The following is a 22597-nucleotide window of genomic DNA, read 5'->3' on the forward strand; positions in this document are numbered from 1 at the left end:
AGTCTTTTGCATTTCTCCCAAAACACATTTCCTCAGAATATGTGGATTTATCTGGAGTGGGAAGAGGGTCATGAAAGGAAATTTCTATTCCCCCATAACTATCATTCTGGTTACTAAGACCTGCTAGGGCTGAAGCCACACTTAAAAGGAAATTAGAATCGAGGTCCTCGAAGGAAGAGTCCTGATAATCTTATTAACTCAAGTATTCATTCATTAAACAAACACTAGTTTTTGTTTTTGGTTATGCATAAAAGTTTATGGAAAAGGGACAGAGAGATAATGAAATCTTTCAAACCCATACGCTGTGCCTGCAGGAATACACTTATTACCTGCTGTGATGTCACTGGGTAATTTTCCTGGCTGGTAGAGATTCAGCTTAAGTTTTCCATCATTAAGAAAGAGGAGGAGACCCCCTGAAACCAGCTGAAGTTCACTGAATAGCAGAAGTCCTGCCTTATTCCAGGTTCGAAATTGAAAAGTAGCAGACAGCTCGTCCTCCCCGGAAAAGCCTGGCAGGGCTAAGTAACTCCTGGGGCTGAGAAAAGTCACAGGCACAGACTGTGACTGCGAACAAGAAAAGGACACATTTCCCTGAGAATGAAGCAAAAGAAAAAGCTTTCAGAATGACTCCCATCATGTTAGTAATAGAAACTGAAGTGTCACAAAGGCTGTTTATGGATCTCAAATTACCCTTGATTTAAAACAACAAAAGGCTATCAACATGAAAATTCAAATCCTTGCCATTTATCTTAAAGGTTCTTCAAAATCCAGTGACAGCACGGTCAGGCAAACTTTTCCCTAGGCTCTGGGTGAAATCCATTTTTCCCCAGCTCGCAACTTCTGTAAAGGCATCTAACTCAATGTGACTGAATTCAGTACAAATTTATTTAAGCCAATTCTTTGTTTGTATCTTCTCTTGGATTTCTACTCCTTGGGCTCTGGCTGAAAATGCTTTTCTCCTTCGTCCTTTGCTGCCTTTGGTTCTAATCCATCCCGTAACATAACCAATATTAACGAGCTACTCTTTTTCCTTCTGTATTTTTTCATATTTCATATATATATGTATATCCATATATATATCCTCATTTCCAGGTTTTGTCTTTCCCAGAAAGACTGTAATAAATAACTCGGTATGCTCCTCTGTATATTTTCAGTTCTACGGAAAAGGGTTCTAAATGCAGAACTATATATACTTATATGTTTTAATAAATATTTCCAGTTTCTTTTCCAAAAAGAAGTTAAAATACTCCACAGTTCTACCGGTAATATACAAGCATATCCTTGTCCCCACATCCTTGGCAGGAATAGGTATTATAGATCTTTTAAATTTGCACAGGTTCAATGACAAAATGCCAAAGTGATATATCATTCTCATTTATCTTGCATTTACCTGACCAATAGCGAATCTAAGCATTTTTCACGAGTTTGTGTCTCTTTGGGACTAGCTTTCCTCAGAATGGTCTCTCTATAGCATCAGCCCATCTTTCCTTTTTTCTTGGATACTACAATGTACAATGTACTACTTACATTCTTTTAATTTTTTTAAAGATTTTATTTTTTATTTTTTTAAGTAACCTGTATACCCAACGCGGGGCTTGAACCCACAACTCGGAGATCAAGAGTCTCATGCTCTACTGAATGAGCCAGCCAGGCGTCCCAACATTATTTTTTAAACATTTTTGGCTCTTTCTTATTATGCCTGTGTCATCAGATTTACATGTATTATTTCTCATCTAACAGTTTTAAAATAGAGTTTCAAGACACCTTAGACTTGCATAAATTTTCATTAAAATACTATGTATAAAAATTATCTAACTAGTAAAGTATATATTTAAGGATTTAAAAAATCTTTACCCTCTGAATTATTTAGAAATAGTTAAACATGTTCCTTAACAGGCTTCAGAAATGAAGATAAAGGTTTTTACTTTTCCTGAAAATATTCTTTAGCATCTTTTCCAAATACAGATTTGAAAAGTCAATGAAATCAACTGTACTTAGAAGGATACACATTGGAATTAAACCAGTTAGTCTTGGTTAAACAAAGATATTTGGCTATGTTGTGATCCTGTTAAAAGTGAATTAGCTTTCACTGTGGACAAATATCTTGTCCCAGTGAATGGAAAATAAAAGCTGAAGAGTAAGTGACGCTGACCCATAATGTAAAGGCAATTATAAACTAACAAACCTCGTAAAACTGAAAACATTTTACCAGCGGCAGTTTGGTCTGATGCTTCATTTGGACAGTGGCCTGCTACCCCGCAAGCAGCAAATCCTCTTGCCAGTGAAAAGTAGGTGTTAGCTGCATGGGCAGTTTCTGGAAGCTCGTTTTGCCAATGAAACACACACATCTACCTACGGCTTTTTGATTTTCCTTTTAAATCGTCTTCCCTCTTATCAAAGTATGACTAAAAATCTTTCTGAATGGTATATTCCTATAGATAACATCAATTCATACAGAGAATTAGGAATAAAACATTTTATAAGAAAATAAATATTCCCGTGATGTGCTTTGCGACTGGCTGATATAACACGAGCTTGAATTTATATATCCTGAATTTTGAACAATTAAAGAAATGTATTGAAAAGGATCTACGTTTTCTTTTCTTTCATGAAGCTTCTTTCTTGAAGCTTCTTTCATGAAGCTAGTTAAGCTGGAAACCATGTCTCCCAGAATCCTCTTTCCTGGCTGGTTCTGGTTAAAAGTTAGTCAAAAACGGAGCTTGTGTGGTATTTGAGGCAAAAGTGAAATGCCAGCCATTTTTTTCCATGGGAGTTTGTTTGTTTGTTTGTTTGTTTGTTTATGTATTTATTTCCTGTGATACAAGCACAGTGAGGGATGATCACAGAGGAGCTGGCTTTCCTTCACCCTGTTCTAACTCTTCTTCCTGACAGGTGGCCACTTTTCAGCTCCTCTGACAAATGTGAAGATCCAAGTCCTAAAAGAGATCCCTTGTTCCTAAAACTCGTAGTGGTGCTACTTCCCTGACTGACCCCAGACCAATACGGTTATATTTAAAATCTGCTGCATTTCCATAGAATCTAACGCAGCCTGACCAACATCACTATTGGGACAGATTGGCAGAGGCAGTGTCATAACGGCCTGTTCGTTTCTTTTACTTGTTATGAATGACCATGGCAAAATATAGTTTTTCAAATGCCTCTCTAATACACATGGATATTATCTGATTCCAGGAACTTGATTCCCTTGATTAAGGGAGGTTGTCAGGGCATATCTTATTAAGGTAGTTACAGAGCAAAGGAAATTGGTCCCCTGGAGTAACAGCATCACAACAAAATGAAATTATCAACTGTAAAAAAAAATGTTTTACTTCATATAAAAATAAAATAATCACGCTCTGTGAATTATAATTGCTTTAAGTAGAATTAATCCCTTACATGAATATTGCCAAGCAGAGAAAATTTTTAAAAGAGTAATCTCTTAAAAAAAGAGAGAGAGTAATCTCACATCATATCAAGTGGGAATCCAAAGGGAAGCAATTTTATTGTGTGAAAAAGCAACACAATTTCATTCATTCATTTACATGAAGATTCTCTTACCATAGTGATGATCTCTGGTTTTTGTTGCTTGGCCAAATCAATGATATCTACTCCATTATAAAAGAGATTTTCTAGACACCCATGAAAATTTTTATGGGGGAATGACACTGATTTTCCAGGTGCTGGAATCCCTCCGAAGCTGATCTTAGAAAGAAAAATGGCATCAATAATATTGTTTAGTGATTTTCTGATAGTTTGCTTAAGTAATTATGATTAGTAACTATAGCTTTAATCATCACAGATAAATCAATTTTTCATCACCCTACACTGCCATGTTGCTAATTTCGTATGGATATTTTTAAAAAATTAAAATGCAGATTTGAAAACAAATTTACATGCATTCAGTTTTCATTTACACTAGAGCTTGATTACTCTTACAAGTTACTAATCACATCTGGATGTTTATTGGCTGATGAATAAAAATGCCTCTTTATATCCATGGTAAATCTCTGTTTAATAACATTAACTGGTTATAATGGCATTTTGTTCTATATGTATTTCCGGCACACATTGGTGTTTGTGCATTTGAATCGATTGATAATGAATTAATTAATCTATTAGTTACTACAACCTCTCCATAAATCTACACTGCTTGAGGGTACCCTAAAGCGCACAAAAAAATCATGCAACACATTCTGTATTTACCAGTGGTAATATGATCTCTTGGAGATTTCCTACATGTGATAATCTGTGACTATACATTTCAGGTAAAAAAGAAAACTCTCTCTCTCTCTGATAACAGATTAACATATCATCAGAAAGACAAAACCTCAGTAGCATATGCTCAAATCTGCTACTGTGAGTTAGGTCACCTGGGGAAACATGTCACCAGGACTTTGATTTACTCTGAAAGAGGGAAGGGGTGCTGTCTCTACAGTATGTTTTCTTTTGCATGGCTGCGTCACATATACATTGTAAAAATCTGCATTAATTGGAACATAACTATCACACCTCATAATCAAGGTCCAGGTAACTGAATTCTCCCTGGGCGTGGAAACGGTGCCTGTGCTCATCCACTGTAAAGTTCACTTGTCTGCCCAACCGTTGGATCAGCACTGAATGCCAGTGCTGATCGTCCAGCAGGCTGCCCAGGGTGAGATTGATCAGCGTGTGAGCAGAGGGCAGTTTGGTTTCACCTTAGAAGAGAAAAAAACAACAGTACCATTATTTCTAGTCTAAAAAAAAAAAAGTTTCCCCTTGGGGACCAGGATCTCTCATAATTGCAATCTTCTTCCTTGCATTCCATCCGAAACACTGGCATGGATTTACCTGAAGTTTGAATATAATATCCTCTCAACCTTGCTGGAATTTCTTTCACCATTAATTCTTTTTATTAGTATTTCCCATCACATGCCATTTGCAATGTAAAACGTATCTTTGCTACAATTTCATTCTTTTTACTAGCTCAGTATTTTTCAGGGACTCATCCCTTTCTTCATGATGTTTGAAAACAGCTATGTAGTTCTGTCGGCACTAAGCAAAAGAAACATCAAATGAGGGTCTTGCAGGGGTGCCTGGGTAGCTCAGTTGGTTAAGCGTCCAACTTGGGCTCAGGTTATGATCTCATGGTTCCTGGTCTTAAGCCCTGCATAGGGCTATGTGCTGACAGCTCAGAGCCTGGAGCCTGCTTCAGATTCTGTGTCTCCTACTCTCTGTCCCTCCCCTGCTCACTCTCTGTCTCAAAAATAAATAAAACATTAAAAAAAATTTTAAATGAGGGTCTTGTACAATTTGCAAAATAGGAACCATTTTTATATGTATGATACTGGTGTACATATAAGCCCCTGAATCTGGAAATAAGGCACCTTAATTGTTATACGATAAGCTATAAAAGCATAAAGTTACTGAAGTGATATCTAAGTGGCCAGACTGTCAAACACTTCCCCAAATAGATTTACCTGAATTAATAAGTAAAAAGAGTTTTCCTTTTCGTAAGTCCAACGTGATATGATCTCCATTTTGCCCTTCCCGGTGGAGCAGAATTCCATCACTCTGCATAGTTTTAAATTTCAAAGAAATAACATCCTTTATTGGGCTCAGGGAGTTTTGATCAAATCTATAGACAAGGGAACTTTTTCCATCAAGATCAACCACTTCTGATCCTAAAGACAAAGACATTAAAGTCATTCTAAAGGATAAATATACTTTTTATTAAAGCATTTTAAATGTGCATATATGTACATGTGAATGTACATATATATACACACACATATATACATACACATATATACATATATAAACCATTGTGCATACACACATGCACGTATAGTTCAGTTCCAAGACAACCATGAGGGAAAATAAAAGCTCGTGTCTAATTCCCTCTTGATGCCTGGGATTGATTCCATTTTAGTCCTTGCTAACCTATTTACAAAATCATTATCTAGAAATACATCTCAAAATGTACTCCTAATTTTCTATTATTGAAAGCTATTTCTTTTCATTCAATGAAAAAATAAAGAAAAAGGTTATGATCAATATCCACACAACCACTTTGCATATTTCACCATCAGTATTTTTAATCATGTTCCTGAAGTGCTGAAGGCAAATGGTGTTTAGCTCCTGAAAAAATGGTTTTGACATCTCAAAAATTCTCTCACACATGCTATAGATAAAAGATCTGCATAAAAATATAAACACATCCATCAGACTCATCAAATGCCATCTCAAGTATATATTAACCTGACCTTTGTGCTTTGTTTTATTTTATTATTTTTGTGGCTAAGTAATAGTATTTAAGAGCAATGCTATCTTCTGTCTTCTAAAGAGCATCACTGGAAAGATAGTCACTTAATGATATTATAAGGGCTTTTCTGCTGCATTTGTGTCAAAACTGTGACATTGACATGTTTTTTCAGCTTTCTGACAGTGTCTTATCTACTCATTGTCAAGATCACTTTTATTCAGTTCATCTGAAAAAAGATGTCATGTTATACCAGTAACATAACAGCATATCTGTCAAAATCAGTTGCACCCAAACAACAGACACAAAATAGAACTGATAATACTCAGAAAGCCGAGCAGGGTTTTCTACATTTCGCAAGTCAAAGATTTTTTTAAGGCAATTACCCTTGCGAGTACATTTATGTAATAAATGAAGAAGTTAGGGAAACCCAATGAAGCTATTTTTCAACCGGTTAGCTGACTTTTCCCAGTCAATGAAATGACATTAAAGTTTACTCATCTTGTTTCATTTGACAAAATTATTACAGCTACTTGTATGCCCAAATATACATTTCATTCAGATTATCCATCATATTTAATGTGAACCATTTATATTCACCACCCCCCCCAAATTTTTTCAACTATTTTATGCAGCTATCTTTTGAAAAGTCAGAGGTTTGATTTTTCCACATCTTGTTAATGTGCTTATAAAGAATTCATTCACCAAATGCACATGAATAAACATTGCATTCTGTAGAAAGAATAATGTTAACTGAACAATTATTCCTTGTTATATAGCTGAATGAATGTGCATGGTAAAAACATAACTCTGTGTCAAATACAAATAATGTGTTCTATGATTATTAGATTACAATAAATTAAGAAAAATTCCAATAAGACAGACTTTAAATGCTGATGCATTTGGAGCAATACAGTTATCTCTGAGTCAATGTATTGCTTAAAGGCAACCATCATAATAATGATTTTACTTTAGATAAAGTCTATTTTTGGAATAAGCTACCAAGAGAATTTTTTTTCCAATAAAGGTTTAGCCTGTGTTACTTTACCCCACTATTTCTTTCTTTCTCTTCTTCGCTATTATTATTATCACATTATAATGGTCATAATCATCCTTCATGGCACCTAAAGCTTTTGTGCCTTGTATATTTCCATCAGCAACAAAGGAAAGTGAAAAATGTGTCAGAAAATTGATGTCTAAAGCAATGGTATACTGCTTCATCTCTTAAAACGAAGCCACTTGCCATTTTCTCTCATTCTTACCTATTATCTTCTTACTCCATGGATATTAACCAAGAAATCTGAGACATTCAGAAACAATAAGTATCTATTCAGCAAATCGTTTGTGAGACCCTGTGATGGATGCTGAGATCGAGAGAGTAATCAACACCAGCACAGCCCCCTGCCCTCATGGAGCTGACATTCCATGAAGGTGGACACTGCTCAGCAAGTGAACAACCATGAAAGACTGATCAAGGTCAACAGAAGACTGGCTCTTTAGTTAAGGTAGTTGGAGAAACTCACCCCTCTGATCTAGAAACCTCACTACTAACCTTTCTACTCCTCACAATCTTCAAGTCCTACACATGTCCCCATAAGCTCTTAGAATTACTCTTAGGACATTTAATTCCCAAAGACCTAGATGTTCTCCCAATACTTTCTCTCCTCTACCGTCATGAAAAGAAATACAGAGACAGTCAGTAACTCAGCTCTCAGAGGAGGAAGAGGAGTGGGGCTTTCTTTGAAAATGGGTCTGTAGGGGCGCCTGGGTGGCGCAGTCGATTAAGTGTCCGACTTCAGGCAGGTCACGATCTTGCAGTCCGTGAGTTCAAGCCCTGTGTCAGGCTCTGGGCTGATGGCTCAGAGCCTGGAGCCTGTTTCCGATTCTGTGTCTCCCTCTCTCTCTGCCCCTCCCCCGTTCATGCTCTGTCTCTCTCTGTCCCAAAAATAAATAAACGTTGAAAAAAAAATTAAAAAAAAAAAGAAAACGGGTCTGTAAGTGAGAAAGTAGTTTAAGTAGGGAAATCAACAAACTTGCTGCCACACCATCATGGACTTCAGTGTGTGTGTGAACAATATCTTCAGGGAAGAAAAGCTAAATATAATTCAGAATGTGAGTACAATGTTAGTATACGATAACTTCAACTTACATGTGTGCAATATGTGTACAAGAATTATCATAAAATAAAAAACTCAGGATGACTCCTAACAGTATTACTTTAGATAGAAAACTTACTTATATGGGTCTAATATAAGTCACTGTTATAAAAAGCAATTTACACAACATATCTGAAATACAAGCAGCATAGACTTTTAAGCAATAATCACAAGACTCTGCGTTGTGGCACATACAGTTAATGATATAAAAATCTGGAACTATATGAAAAAGAATCTTGAGGAAGACAGAGAGACAGAGACAGAGAGAGAGAGGGAGAGAGAGACACAGAGAGAATTAATTTGAATTCATTATGAGAATCTATCTCTCCAAGGATGCTGGTGGGAGAGATAGGTTTGTAGTCTCTCCTGAAAATGGTCTTACCCACTGTTAACTGGAAAAACTGGATATAACCCAAAGCAATAATTTCACCTCCTTTCAATGTCATATTGGACCATTTTCTCACAGGTCCATCTAAAGATTATTTAATTCTAGGTGAATTAATAAAAGTCTCATTTTACTATTTATTATGGGTTAGAGCCAGACTGTGCTCAGTTACATGTTAATTTGTAAATTTTTTTCCCAGTGGAAATACAAATGACTTCTGTGTGACAGAAAATAAATGCTTTTGGTTTTAGTGCCCTGTTCGACATTAACCATTTATGTACCCAACCTAATGATAGTAATCCAACATACTTTCCAGGATTCCTATCTACACTCAGTCTCTTGAATCTTCTTGCAACTAGCTTTACCATATTTCTGATTCCTTCTTTAATTAATCTTTCATATGTATTTATTCTGTATTTGAATGAAAGTCATGTCTATTTGTTTGTTTTTGAAATTTTTACTTTCAACATTACTAACCTTTAAAGTTCAACTTGGGCTTCACATCATTGGCTGGGGAAGCAACATTTCACGTCTGAGCCGTCACCAGTAACATTCAAGGTGAATTTATTTTTGCTATTCCACAAAGGACACTACCAATGCAAATACATTCTCACAAAAGAAAAGTTCAGATGATTCATAACGATATTTATTTACATTGAAACTAACCTATGAAAGATATAATGAATGCATGCCATTCATGAAAGTAATCTAACTCTGTATTTATTTGTTTAGAAACACTAAATTAAGCATCCAAGTAATAATCATGTTTCAATTAACAGAATCACACTTATGCCCATCTTTTGTCAAACACTTTCAGAAAACGAATCTTTTGTACACGGTTGAAATGCATACATAGGAAAAACAGAGGTATTAGACAATTGGCTATAATAAAAATTAGAAATCAGAAGTCAACAAAATTTATAACAGCCAAAGACCCACAGTCCAACGATGTAGGAGGAGACGTGTTACTTGACTGAAAGAATTATTTTTCTAATTGTAAATCTGTTCATTAGTAGGCTTGTCACTCAGGTTATATTTTAATGATTAGATTGCCATCAATATTAATATTGTGACCCTGTCATATCCTGTTCACCAGAGGGAGGGCATAAACTCTAATTTTCTAGTAATAAGTTGCAAATTGTTCTGACACATTTATCCTCCTCAGGCTAGCCCCCTTCTGAGACATTTTTAATAGTTTTTTTTATTACAGGGTAGCCCAGGAGTTAAGATAACTAGTCGGCGTGGATTTGCACCTTCACCCTCCCTTGGGCAACTGTATGAGTTTCCTGTTATTGATGTAACAAATGACCACAAACTCAGTCACATGAAACGACACAAACTTATCATCTTCTAGTCTGGGAATTCAAAAAGTCCTAAAATCAAGGGGTTGGCAGGAGCTGCTTTCCTTCGGAAGTCTCTGGAAGATGATCCTTTTTTTCCCCTTTTCCAGCTTGGAGAGACCATCTGCATTCCTCAGTTCACGACTTCTCTTCATGTGCAAGGCTAGCATCATAGCATCTTCAAATCCCCCACTTTGTTTCTCAGTTACATCTCCTTCTCTGACTGATCCTCTCACCTCCCTCTTGTAAAGACCCTTGTAATTCCATCAGGTCCAACTAGATAATCCAGGCTACTTTCCCTACCTCAACGACCTTAGTTTAATCACAACTGTAAGTGCCTATGTCCCATAATGTAACTTAGTAACAGGTAACAGGGCATTACTCCCTCTGTGGCACAAGGTGTTCCACCCCTTTGTCCCTTTCCTATCTGTCACATGGGAATAACAATAGTATATTCTTCACAGGATTGTTGCACGAATGTCTATCTGCATAATTTTTGGAAGAATTGCTGGTGCATAATTAAAAGTCAATAAACATTAACTACTGCTATTACTTATTGTTAGAACACTGGGCAGGGAAAGAGGTACAGCAAAAATAGTTCAACACATACATTCGGTGTATTTAAAACTGAACTCTTTAAAAAATAATGAATTTCTGAAGAGCACGAGGAATGCTCCATTATCAATGTCACTGCCGGGTTATGCAGCAAGAATGATTTTGAGCCATCTGTGGGTTCTGTGGCTTTTTCTCTGTCTGTCAGCTAATGCTTGAGCTGACTCACTATGGCAATTGTCGGTGACCTGAATCCTCCTTAGTGAATACCTCCATCTCAAATCTTCTCATTTATAGCAGGCGTCAAGGAAAGAAGAGACTCACAAAGACTGTAGGCCCTACTCTCATATCAATTCTCCCCGTGACCCCAGGAAAGAGGTACAGTCTGCTTTATTTGCATGATTCAGAAATACAATCTCCCATGGAACGAAGAGATTTCCAATAAAAATATTCAAATTTCTTTCAGGGACTTGTGTCAGAAGTGGTATTGCTGAAATGCCTACTTGCGCCCCTTTCTGCAAGCACGTATCTATGGAGAGCTCCCTGTGAACAGGGGAAGACACAGCAATGCATAAATACAAAGCACATTTTTGTTCAAGGAGCTTCCATTGTAATGGGAAAGACACACATCCCTGAGATGTGATTTTTCAGGCCAGTGCTTAGAGCTTTGCTGCTGCGTCAGGGCTGGGTCTGAATGATTTCTAACATGTGCAGGAGGAGTTGATCCACTCAGCCTGTGAGAAGGATGTCAACTAAATTGCAGATGTACCTATGCGAGCAGCAAATTGTTCTTTTACCTGGGCATATGACACATGCAGATACACCCCTCAGTGTAATATCTTCCACTCGACCCGGTATCCTTCCCTCACACCTACATCCTACCCCTGCTCCAAAGTTTGAGGCTTCACAAAATGTGAGAGGTTGCGATTTGAAAAAGCAACACCGTCCCTACCACTCCAAGTGGATTGCTAAGAAAAAAAACATACAGGAGCATGTTTTCTTAAATTGAGCTCCATGGTCTAGCCATGTTAGAATCAACTGAGGAGTATCTCGTGAGGTTTCCAGAAGCATCCAACATCCTGGGTTCTGCTTTATATCCACCAGCGTAGGAGCTCCTAGAGCCACACCCAGGAAAACAGGTTCCTGAGGGACCCCTGAGCAGATGACAGCATCAGGATTATCAGACAAGAACAAGAAGGTTAAAGAAACCTTCTGTCTGAAAATGAGTAACTTCGTTGCATATTGAATTGGACCATGGAAAATGAGTATGTTTATCTACACGTAGGTGGTACTTGAAGAAAACTGGACATGGGAGCAGCTTGTCCTTGAAAGATGTTTTGGAGAGAAACTGGCTCTGTGAATTAACTATGAATCATTGCATCACTGATGAGGTCAGTTGGCTAAGAAATGTAAAAGAGAAAAACTGGAATAGAAAATGCATGAACTGGAACACGAATCCTTGAATAAGAGAAAACTGCCTTTATTAAAGGTCATGAGAGAGTTCCTGAAAAAGACATGACAGCTTTCTATGAATTCTGTGGGAAGCACCCCAAAAATATAAACAGAGAAAAGGGCTCTCAGTGGAGAAAGAACAATCGACCAAACTCTTCTGGGCTAAACAAGAAAGTCAGTCTCCAATACTGATCATACTGCTTCTTTATTTGAAAGTTACTACCTATGAATTTCTAAACACAGGTCCAATTTTGACTTCTAAGAAACATAAATCAGGCTGAGTCACCGTTAAACTATTATATAGTGAAATATTAAAGCAACAGCATGATGTATGGGCACTTGAGATCTGCATTACTGAATTGGGTTTTGAAGAGATGGCGAGGAGAGCCCAAGCACTTGAGAAATCAACAGGAAATGGGCTGGACTATTTTTGCATGGTAGCATAAAAGAACACAGAATGATTTAAGGCACTCTTAAGTTTAAAACAACCAAAATTAATACAACAAAAAGGAAGAAGGTACAGGATCAAGTGCTGCATATAACCACAGGCAAAAGGTGACTTTACTATCATGGTTTTAAATAGACTGAATTAAGATCAGTGATAACACTCCAGGAGGTTATAGGAACAAACAAGCCCACTGCCACCCAAATATCAATCTAAATGAACATTTTAAATAGATTTGAAATGGGTAACATCTACTACATCGAGGACACTTCAGTGTGTCATTGGAGGACATAAGCTGTATTTCTGTTTCTAATATTTGTAGTTTTGTAATGCCACAGAAGTCACATAAACATGGATTCTCAATTTCCTTATTTGGAATATGTGGAGAAAAATTCCAGTTTCTCATACAACACAAAAAGCTGTGCGTTTCAAATGGAAGTATCAAAATGCCTAATTTATTACATATTTTGTATGCTCTTACCATCACTTTAATAATAACAAACATTCGACAGCCGACATGTTTATCCCACACTTATGTAATCAACTGCTACTGTAGGAAAGTAATAAATCTGTGGTTTCTATACATTTATTCATTTTTCCATTTTTGTCATGGCTAACTGGATGTTTTTCTGAATTCTCTATGTAGCAAATAGTTACTGAGCATTTACTGTGTCCACTCCTACAGTAGGAGCTGATGTTACAACAGTGAACACGTTCTGTCCTCATGGATCCCTCAGTCTGAAGGAAAAGAAAGACATCAAGCAACTCACCCCACGTGTACAGATATATTTACAAACTGTTAAGTGGAGCATGAAGGAAAAGGGCAGGTTGCACGGGAGTTTTGAACAGGGAGATTTGAATGAGGTTTTTGACTGGGGACATCTTTGGGGAAATGAATCTTAGTCTGAGTAGATGTCCACCTCTGTGAATGTCTAGGATCAGGAAAGAAGGAGGAGGCAGGGAAGCGGAGGGTACAAGTTTGGGGAGGGGTGAGGAAGGGTGGGAGGGTGAAACCTGGGGAGGGAGGGATGGTGGTGGCAGGAAGGAGATGGACGAGGTCCATGGATCACCTTGACCCTGTGAAAGCTTGGTTCCAGATTTTGTTGGGATGGATCTACTTTGGTTTTGTCCTTAGCCCCAGGACATATCAATTGGTCCACAGATTGGTCTTTACTCCTAAAGCAATGTCCTCTGGCTTTTCAGTTAAGAGCCCAACATGTCCCACAAGTCCCTGTAAATTGGCAGGATTGATTTTTTTCCAAAGGTGTTCCTTCCAGCATTAGGCAGATGTGGAAATCTTCAGCGCCTGGATCTCCCATCCCGCTCTCTCCTGAGCTTCTTGGTACCCCATCTTGGGCATGCGCAGGTCAGGGATCAGCCGAGGACCGAAGGGGAGTTTTTATGTGGGAGTTGAGGCCCTCCCTCTCTGACCCCCTCCTTTTCCGGATTCTACCCTAAATTTCTAGCCACTCTGGCAACCCTGAACTCTGGACCCCGCCTCCACAGCCCAGTAAAATCTGGCTACTTTTCTGCTTGAGCATTATGATGCCCTGCAACTGGGATGCATTTTTAGGAAAAATTCAGTGAAACGTGGATCTCTCAAAATTTGCTTTCCTTCTCTCAAGATCAAATCTTGTCAAATATCATCCTGTTTTGAGTTGAACTTCAGAAACCTGAAGGAGGTTTTTTAATGTATATTTTCTATCCAGTGATTCCAGTTGTAGCAAGACAGTCCAATAAAAGCGACTCTTCTGTGACTGGTACTGAAAAGCAAATCATCTGTTTGTGAACTTTTATAGTCATTGACTTGGTCTATTAATTTATTTAGGGCTGCAAAGTGGGACTATGCTAATTCTATTTGCTTATTTCCCTCTTTACCTATTACCTGGAATAGACCTTTAAAGAGAAATGCCCTGTTAACTTCTATTTGATCTGTACCTTGAAGTACAGATCACATAGGAAAAGTGAGATAAATTCTTGATGTTTCCCTTCATTTACTAGTTTTCAAAATAAGGAGTTGGTTCCTTCATCTCTCTCATAGGTAACCGATTGGATTTTTGTTTTTTAGTATTGTCATGAACCCACTCACTTAAACATACTTAACATGTTGTGGAACTGTAGTTACTATCCTTACTGATGCTACAATATTTCCATTTTTGGTCAGTGAGGGCCTCCTCAGCAGGCCCTGAGTTCTTGTGACATAATCCCAGAGGGTTTCATAGCTGCTTCTTTTTTTTCTGGTATCCTAATAGCTCACCTTATTTTCATTTTAATATAACCCCATTTATCATCAGATTAAAATCTTAAGACTATCAATTTTTCAAAGAATTAGAATTTAACCTCTTTGACTTTAGGCCCACCAGAATCTATCTTCTTTTTCAAACTCCGGCATAAGCTCGGATTCCTCAGCTATGGTATCAGCTGATAAACAATCTGAGTGCAGGGATTGTATGTAATTCACCTGGATCAAGTTTTTAGCTGTTAACATGGGAGAGCTGCTTCATAAATATGTATTGAGTTCAATTATAACTATTCTTTAGAGTAAATCTAACACATTTACTGCCTTTCATTTCTCCCCCTAACTAGACACGTGGTGTAAGAGATTGGTCCCGAATAGACAGAAAACTCAGAGTCGGTTTAGTGTTAGTAGCTGCATTTCTCAGGCTACTTTCTTGCATTTCCTATTAATGTGTTTTCCAAATTAAAATCTACTGATAGAAGCAGTTCCAACTTCCAATATTTTTTACACGATAGAAAGCATATTTTTATTAAGTTGGCCTGAGTTTTGTAATTGTTGACCTACTTCCATTTGTTCAACAGAATCCATAATTTTCTCTTAATTGGTCTGGATTTAAGCAAATAAACACAACACTTTCTGTATTCTGTGTAGTTTCTATCCTTCTATGTGTTTGTTGTCTTCCAACCTTCTTAGTTCTCCCGTGTTCTATGTCATATCTTTTACGGCCTGCACGTGCCTCCCGGTTGACGGGAAAAGCCTTCCTGAGGCTCACCAACCCTACCTCCCTTTGTTCGTGCACCTATCCAGAAGACTCAGGACAAAGAAGGAATAGCTGACTACAATACAGTACCATGTGTGCATGGTACGACGGGGAGCAGAATGGCTGTTCCAGGAACAGGCGGAAATGTCCTCTGACCCAAAAGTGAGGTGTCAGAGAAGCTGCTGGAGACTGATTTCTATGCTGAGAAAAGGTGCTGAATGAAAGACTCATCTCGGTAGACAAGTGAAGGCTCCACATGTGGTGATTGCCCTGGGCACTGTGCAAAGATCCCAAGTCTACAAAAATCATATCATGGCGTGTGGAAGAAATGGAAAGTGCTCGGTGCGGCCAGGAAGCTGGATGCTCTTCTTCTGTTGAGGATGAGGAAAGGAAGATCCCACACTGCAAAATGAGGATGTTTACACAAGACTAGAGGGAAGGAACTCCGCATTTATACTGAGGGCAAGTGTCACAGCAATTCGTCCACCATTAAAGAACACTATCTCCTGTGGCTTAATGGCCACTTCCCCAAGGACATCTCAGACAGAGCTGCTTTCACTCAGTTTTGTCTCCTTTCTCTGCCTTTGTTTACCATTGTTTACTTTCCTTTGGGACATTCCGTAGACCGTGTTTCTTTACCACGAAACGTTTTCTCTTCTTGTTCTTTCTTCCATGAGTTATTTCCTTACCTACCTCTCTCGTCTAGATCTATAAACATGTTCACGGCTGCTATGGCCAAGGCATCTGAAATTTATACTTTCTCTTTGAACCCATAAAATTTAGCTTCTACTTCTCTCATTACTCAGAAAACAACTTCCAAGTTTTCCGACATAAAAGTAGAACATGCTCTTTGATATGGATTTTCCATTCACTTGATGTACCTTCATAACAAGTTACTGCCCTAACTCACCCGGACAGAGGCTAATAAAATCATGTGTGGCTCTCACAATAGCCACTGTCTCTACAATATTCATCAGAGCGGCTACCTAGAACTTCAGCGGACATATGCATTAGGCACAAGGAGGGGGGTGGCATAAAAATGCACACTACCTGAAAAACAGCGTTAAAGACCTGCTTTAATGATGATAGAAATGCATTTGTCCTTTTCAAAGACATGAGCAGTTGTCCAAACACAGCACTTCATACTGTTATTATTACCAGAAATTCTGCAAGTGGAAAGTTATGATTTAATAACAATGATATTTATGTAGCTTTCAATTATGTATCTTCAGCTCAGAGGGTTTCGTGTTCCAACCTTCCGAATTCCCCAGGCTTGAATTCAGTTAAGTCAACAGTGCAATTAATTCTCTCTCCTGTGCCCTTTCAGAGCTCATTCACTCTCCCTTGCCCCTCTCAGCACATGGCACCACTTTCCAGATGCTTGTTCAAATCTGATAACTCGGGGACCCTCATGTGCGATCACTAAGATCTCTGAATCCACATCCTCAGTATATTTGAGTCTGATGTGAATCAAGAGAAGCTTCTCTCCTGATTGTTGGTGCTCTGGTCCTGTTACTTGCACACATGAGACCAGAAGCCTCCTGACATGTGTGTGCCCTTATTTTCAGCCTGAATGACTGTTCTCCAATAAAAACCGATCCTCCAAGCAATTCTCGTCTCTGTGTTTGACAAGGGTCCGCCCCTTCCCCTATCTGGACTGTCCTCCCAGCCTCTCAAGTGAAAATATCTGCACTTCAGTTTCAAACCTATTGCTATCAGCGTTCTTACACTTACACTCAATTTCTCAATCATTTTATTCCTCCCAACCTACACTCATGCTACCATATGTTACACGGAGTTTGTGTAATTTTTATCACATTGCCTCTTCTGACCTCTAGGGGTCAAGCACCAAATGTTAATTGCCACAAATGGCGCTGTTTTTACAAGTACTCACGCACGTACCCCCACACCCCACTTCTCCCTTTCTCTCTCTGAAATTAACAAGCAAGTTGAGAGCCAGCTCCGCAAGGGTCATCACAGATCCCCGCGCCGGAGCTGTTATTCATGGTGGTGGTCTTGTAGATTACTTTGGCAACGTGTACATGCTTTTTTGGCTTTTATTGTACAGTCAGTACTATAAACTTTGCTTTGCATTTTGTAACTATGTAGTATTTTAGATAATGTTGTGTTTGCGCTTTGTTGTATAAAGTAAAAGGACTGTACTGAATAAACCTAGGATTAGAATACAAAAAAAAACCCAATTATATATAATAATTCCCATTTATTAAGAAATCTACATTGTTTTAGAATTTCTCCCTACACCCAATACCTAGTAGAGTTCTCTTTCAGCAAGTGTCAATAAATACTTAAAAGGCGAACACATGTATGATTCATAGAGTTGTCAAGAGCACTGGCTTTGGAAAGTAATGGATGTGAATTTAAATCTTAGATCTCACACAGGCAGTCTGCGTAATGCGGACAAAGTTCTTAATTTCTCTAAAGTTCACTTTCCCCCGTGTCAGGAGACTTGAAGCACCCTGGTATACAGCACTCTTAACTGAGCAGCTCAGGCAAAGCCCAGAAAAAAGTCACATTAACTTGGTGCAAGCGATGTGGATACAAAGGCTGTGGGTTGCATGCAGGCCTCCGGGCTTTCCCAAGAGGCTCACTTAATTGCCAGCATGTTCAGGAATCCTGTGACTGGGATCTAGGAGAGAGACCCTGAACCCTCCCCAACACTGCTTGTCCTTTTTTAAAGGGATTGTAGGAGAATGGCCTTGTGTATCTGAAGAAAATCCAGACTGATCTCGGATCTGGGCTACTCTGGGGAGTGGCACACAGAATCTTACGAGCTGTGTTCTTGTGCAGATAGCACCTGCTGCTCTTCCTTCTGAGGGCAAGGGGGGCTGGTGGTCCCCACTTATTTCTGTACCAGAACTCAGAGCAAGCCGGGGCTCATGCAGCAGACAATTCTGTTCCTCTCCTCTTACTCCTGCATAAAGTGGTAATATTCATGCCCCTGTTTGAATGTGTTATTAGGAGTAACTCAGAAAATGCCAAAAAAGAAAATATCTGATACCTATTAACTATTTAATAAATGATAATTACATAGAATCATGCTTCAGTAAATTCATAGTCTGTGAGGCTGATACTATTAACAGGTGGGTAATATAACTGTAACTGAAGAATTAAAATATATTTGATCAAATTCACTCAAGAAGGGACTCACACCCAACCCATTTTGAGGTTCTTTTACGTTATCTGTGATAATACTTTTCCATTGTTTATTATTTTTCCTCTTATCCAAAATTATACAACAGCCATTTTACACTCAGTCCTGTCATACCATTTTACCATACGTGTTTATGTTTGAATTTCAAATCTTGTTGGCTCTCAGTACCGTTACTTCAACTGCGGGTCAATGAAAACAGGAAGCTGATTAAATGCATGGACAATGTGCTCACTGCAAGAGACAGCAAATGAAGTCACAGGAAAAAGAATGTTCCACAGGGTTGCAGATCAATGAGAGTGGAGGGAGATTTGGGTCATCATGAAGCATATATGGCAGCAAAGAACTCAAAGGACCCTGTTCCTCAGCAGCCCCTTCCTTCCATGGGGACATGATGAGCGATGCTTTAGTTTTGGAAAAACTGTCAGTAGTCCTTTTTCAACGAATGTTGAATTTACATCCCAGATTGAATGTGTACCAAGGGTGTACAACTGGGGAACCTGTTTGATATTTCTAAGACTCTGTTAAATGGGTGATTTTTAGGATGAAATGAGAACGTCCATAAAAACTGTATCTGACACAGAGTAAGGGCTCAAGAACTGTTAGCTATTTTTATACTGTGATAAATAAATACTTTGCAAGGTGGACGCTCTGAGTAAGTAGAGATGCAACTACAAATATAAAGCATCTGATGTCTGTTTTGCTAAGTATCCAGGGTGCAGCCTGGGCTTTGCTATACTCTACGACCCAAACACAAATAAGACGGACTGAGTTCTGTGTTTCAGAATTGCAATTTGGGGTGGGATACTTTTTTTAAAGGGTGATTTTATTCCAACAGATCATTGCGAAGGAGGAGGTACCATGTAACAGGAACAGCTAAGCTGAGCTGTTGGAGACAAGAGAGTAAGTGGGTAGATGGTAAGAAGTATGCTTCCCTGGCTCATCGCTGCGAATCAACAGCTGGATGGAGCCTAAGCCTGCACGTGGGTTCTGGAGCCTGGCAGATCTGGCTGCAAATCCCGCGTTGTGACTTCCCATCAGCATGGCTTCAGCAAGTCCTAGTGCCTGAGCTTTTAACCTCCCCTTTTGCAAAGGCGGGGGGGGAGGTGGGAAGGGAATAGTAACCTAATAATATTTACCTGGACTTTTTAAAAAATTATAAACTGTTCATGTAATGCTGTAATAAGCAGTCAAGAAAACACTGCTACTTCTAGAATTTTTCAAAGACTTAGTACTATTAAAATTAGTGTTATTGCTATGATTATGATTACTGTTGATATTCACACTGTGATCGCTATTCTGTAGCCTCCAATGGGAACAAAAGGCCAGTCAGTTACCTTTGATGGGACAGAAGGATGCCGGGAACATCACTAACTACTGCAAGGAGATGTGCAGTCTGGACAACATAGTTTGTCCGTCTGACACAGTTTCAACAACGTCAACACGTTGCCTGTCCTGTGCACGACCTATCTTGCCTGCATGCAAATGAAGTGAACCGGAACCTAACTGGACTTACATCAAAAAGTGATAAAATACGTGTGACAAAAGCTTTAGTGGCTAAAAAGCTTTAGCTTTTAGCTAAATAGTGATATAGAGGAACTGAACAATCTCAGGCTCTTTTCCGGATTCTTCCATGTACTAGGCGTGGGACACTGGGCAAATTACTGAATCTCTCCAAACCTCAGACTGCTCATCTGATAATTGTAGATCATGTTAACTAACTCACTGTTCCATAATAAAAGACCATCTAACAGGATGGTGTGGCTTGAGGTAGGCTATCAATAACTCTTAGGCCCCTGCCCCACAAAAAGATATAATAAAATGCTTCATTAAGAGGAGACTAAGTGAAATCTGTGGTTTCTACCATTTTTTATGTGAAAGTATTTCAAACACATTTTATATTTTAGCAGAGGTCTTTACTTTTTCTATGAATTTATGTTGAGGGCACAGCATTATTTATAAGTGAGTTACACGGCATATTATTTTTAGGCTAAAGAGACCAACATTCTTTGGTGCCTAACGTTTGACTGGTTATACTAAATGGAACACTGTATCTTTTATGAAATTCAGGGTGCCTAAGTGAAACATCATCAGATACAGTCCATGGAGGGGGAAACTCTAATATTTGCAAGTTAGGATCTAGTTAATAATATTAGATTTGGATAAATGGATTCACATGTGTCCATTAACAGGGAGCTGTGTGTACCTATCTCCGTAGGGATTGATCTATCTATAAAACGCTTCCATTTCTGATTTAAAATATAACACTAAATACTGAAGTCAATATTGCCATGCACGGGCTCATGCGCACAACACACACACACACACACACACACACACACACACACACACACGCTTTCCACAAAGATCATTCCTGTGTTTCGATCTCTTTACATAGCTATAAAGTCAATTTCGGTGTGCAGGTTGGCTCTTAAAACATCTTTTGATCTCTATGTCAGTGTGTTGGGTAAACAAACACTTACTGTATGCACATCCGAACACCTCAATCCGCATTCCAATTCTGCCCCTGGGGTTCCACTCTAAAGGGATGAAGCGCAGAAATCGGGCTTTGATGGAAGGCTGGAGTCTATAGTACACAACACTGTCTGCATTTGCATTTCCTGAAAAGCCCTAAAAGAAAAGGGAAAGAAAGAAATCAATGCATTTGGAGAATATCCATTTTACCCTGTGACCTAGAGTGTCCACAAGCAATGTCTGATTTGTTTTTTTACTATAAAAATGGCTGCCTTCTCCAAGAAAATCATTATTACCAGTTACATTGTAATGTCCCTCTTTCACACAGAAGTCACGATTGCTCAAGCTTTTCTTTATATTGAGAGTAGATGAAATTCCACCTTCCCCATTAAGCCAGCTTTCAACACGATACCCTCAATAAACGTTGTTTCTATAAAGTGCAAATTATACTTAAAAGGTATTAACGTTGTGAATGGCACAAAAAAATTTTGAGAAAATCTTCTCCCCGCATTAAAAAAGCAGGATCTGATTCAGCAAAGAAGTTGCTTAGTCACTGATGAATGATAAAAGTTAGGAACCTGTTTCCATTGTTTTATTTTATCCTCTTAGTAACATAAACAAAAGTGTCACCCATTCAGAACTAAGGAACTACACTCCGAAAACAGGCTGTTCAACCTCACGCACTGCACTGCCGGTATGTCAAAGTGATTTAATAAAAAAATAACAACACAAAAGTGCCTGTATTAAAAAAGAAAAACTGTTAAGGGAAATTAGAAGCAATAACAATTGGGAAGACCTATAATTAGACTTACAGACTCTAGAATCTGAAAGCTAGAAAGACCTTGAGAATGATGCTAAGCTGGCACAAAGTGCAGGTGAGGAAATGAAAGGTCAGAAAGGTAGAAAATAACCCTCTGGTATTTGGAAAACTGTTGTATGGTAAGACCAAGAGCTACCCTCCTTCCGCAAAACCAGGATGCATCTGCCTACCACGTAGTTCACCTGCAAAAGCCACACACCAGAGCACCTAACATCTAAGCACTTTAATTTTCTCCTCCATGACGGATGGTACACTTTCATATATGAAAAAGTTAGGGGAAGTGGAAGTTGTTCTCAATAATTTATATTTATTTTTTTATTTCTTCTTCTCCTCCTCCACTACCCATCCTCCCTTCCTCCTCCTTCTTTTTTTTTCTCCTTTTCCCCTCTTTTGATTTTTTTTTCAACTGTAACAATCAGCAAATGTAGGAACAAAATAAGGGATCTATTCACGCTCTTGGTAGGTCTGTTGACCATGACTGACTGGATCAACAAATACGGCTGGCCTCATGTAGACTGCATAAGAAAAAGGCAAATACATTAGGAATACCTATATACAGGGAGCCT

At 38.6% G+C, this 22597-nt stretch overlaps 1 protein-coding gene across 7 annotated transcripts in view; it reads right to left on the reverse strand.

Moving 5' to 3' along the window:
* Nucleotides 1-22597, reverse strand: part of CNTNAP4 (contactin associated protein family member 4) — a 251865-nt gene that overhangs the window by 99527 nt on the left and 129741 nt on the right. For 6 of the 7 annotated variants that reach the window (XM_047835764.1, XM_047835766.1, XM_047835768.1 and 3 more), the window contains 5 exons: nucleotides 21220-21367; nucleotides 5457-5660; nucleotides 4510-4694; nucleotides 3559-3702; nucleotides 330-591 (listed from right to left, as the gene is read on the reverse strand). In XM_047835764.1, the coding sequence (XP_047691720.1) occupies nucleotides 330-591; nucleotides 3559-3702; nucleotides 4510-4694; nucleotides 5457-5660; nucleotides 21220-21367 (943 nt within the window). The remainder of the gene's footprint in view (nucleotides 1-329; nucleotides 592-3558; nucleotides 3703-4509; nucleotides 4695-5456; nucleotides 5661-21219; nucleotides 21368-22597) is intronic. The other variant, XM_047835767.1, reaches the window with a different exon arrangement.

The sequence above is a fragment of the Prionailurus viverrinus genome, chromosome E2 (assembly GCF_022837055.1).
Source record: "Prionailurus viverrinus isolate Anna chromosome E2, UM_Priviv_1.0, whole genome shotgun sequence".
NCBI classification, from domain to species: Eukaryota; Metazoa; Chordata; class Mammalia; order Carnivora; family Felidae; genus Prionailurus; species Prionailurus viverrinus.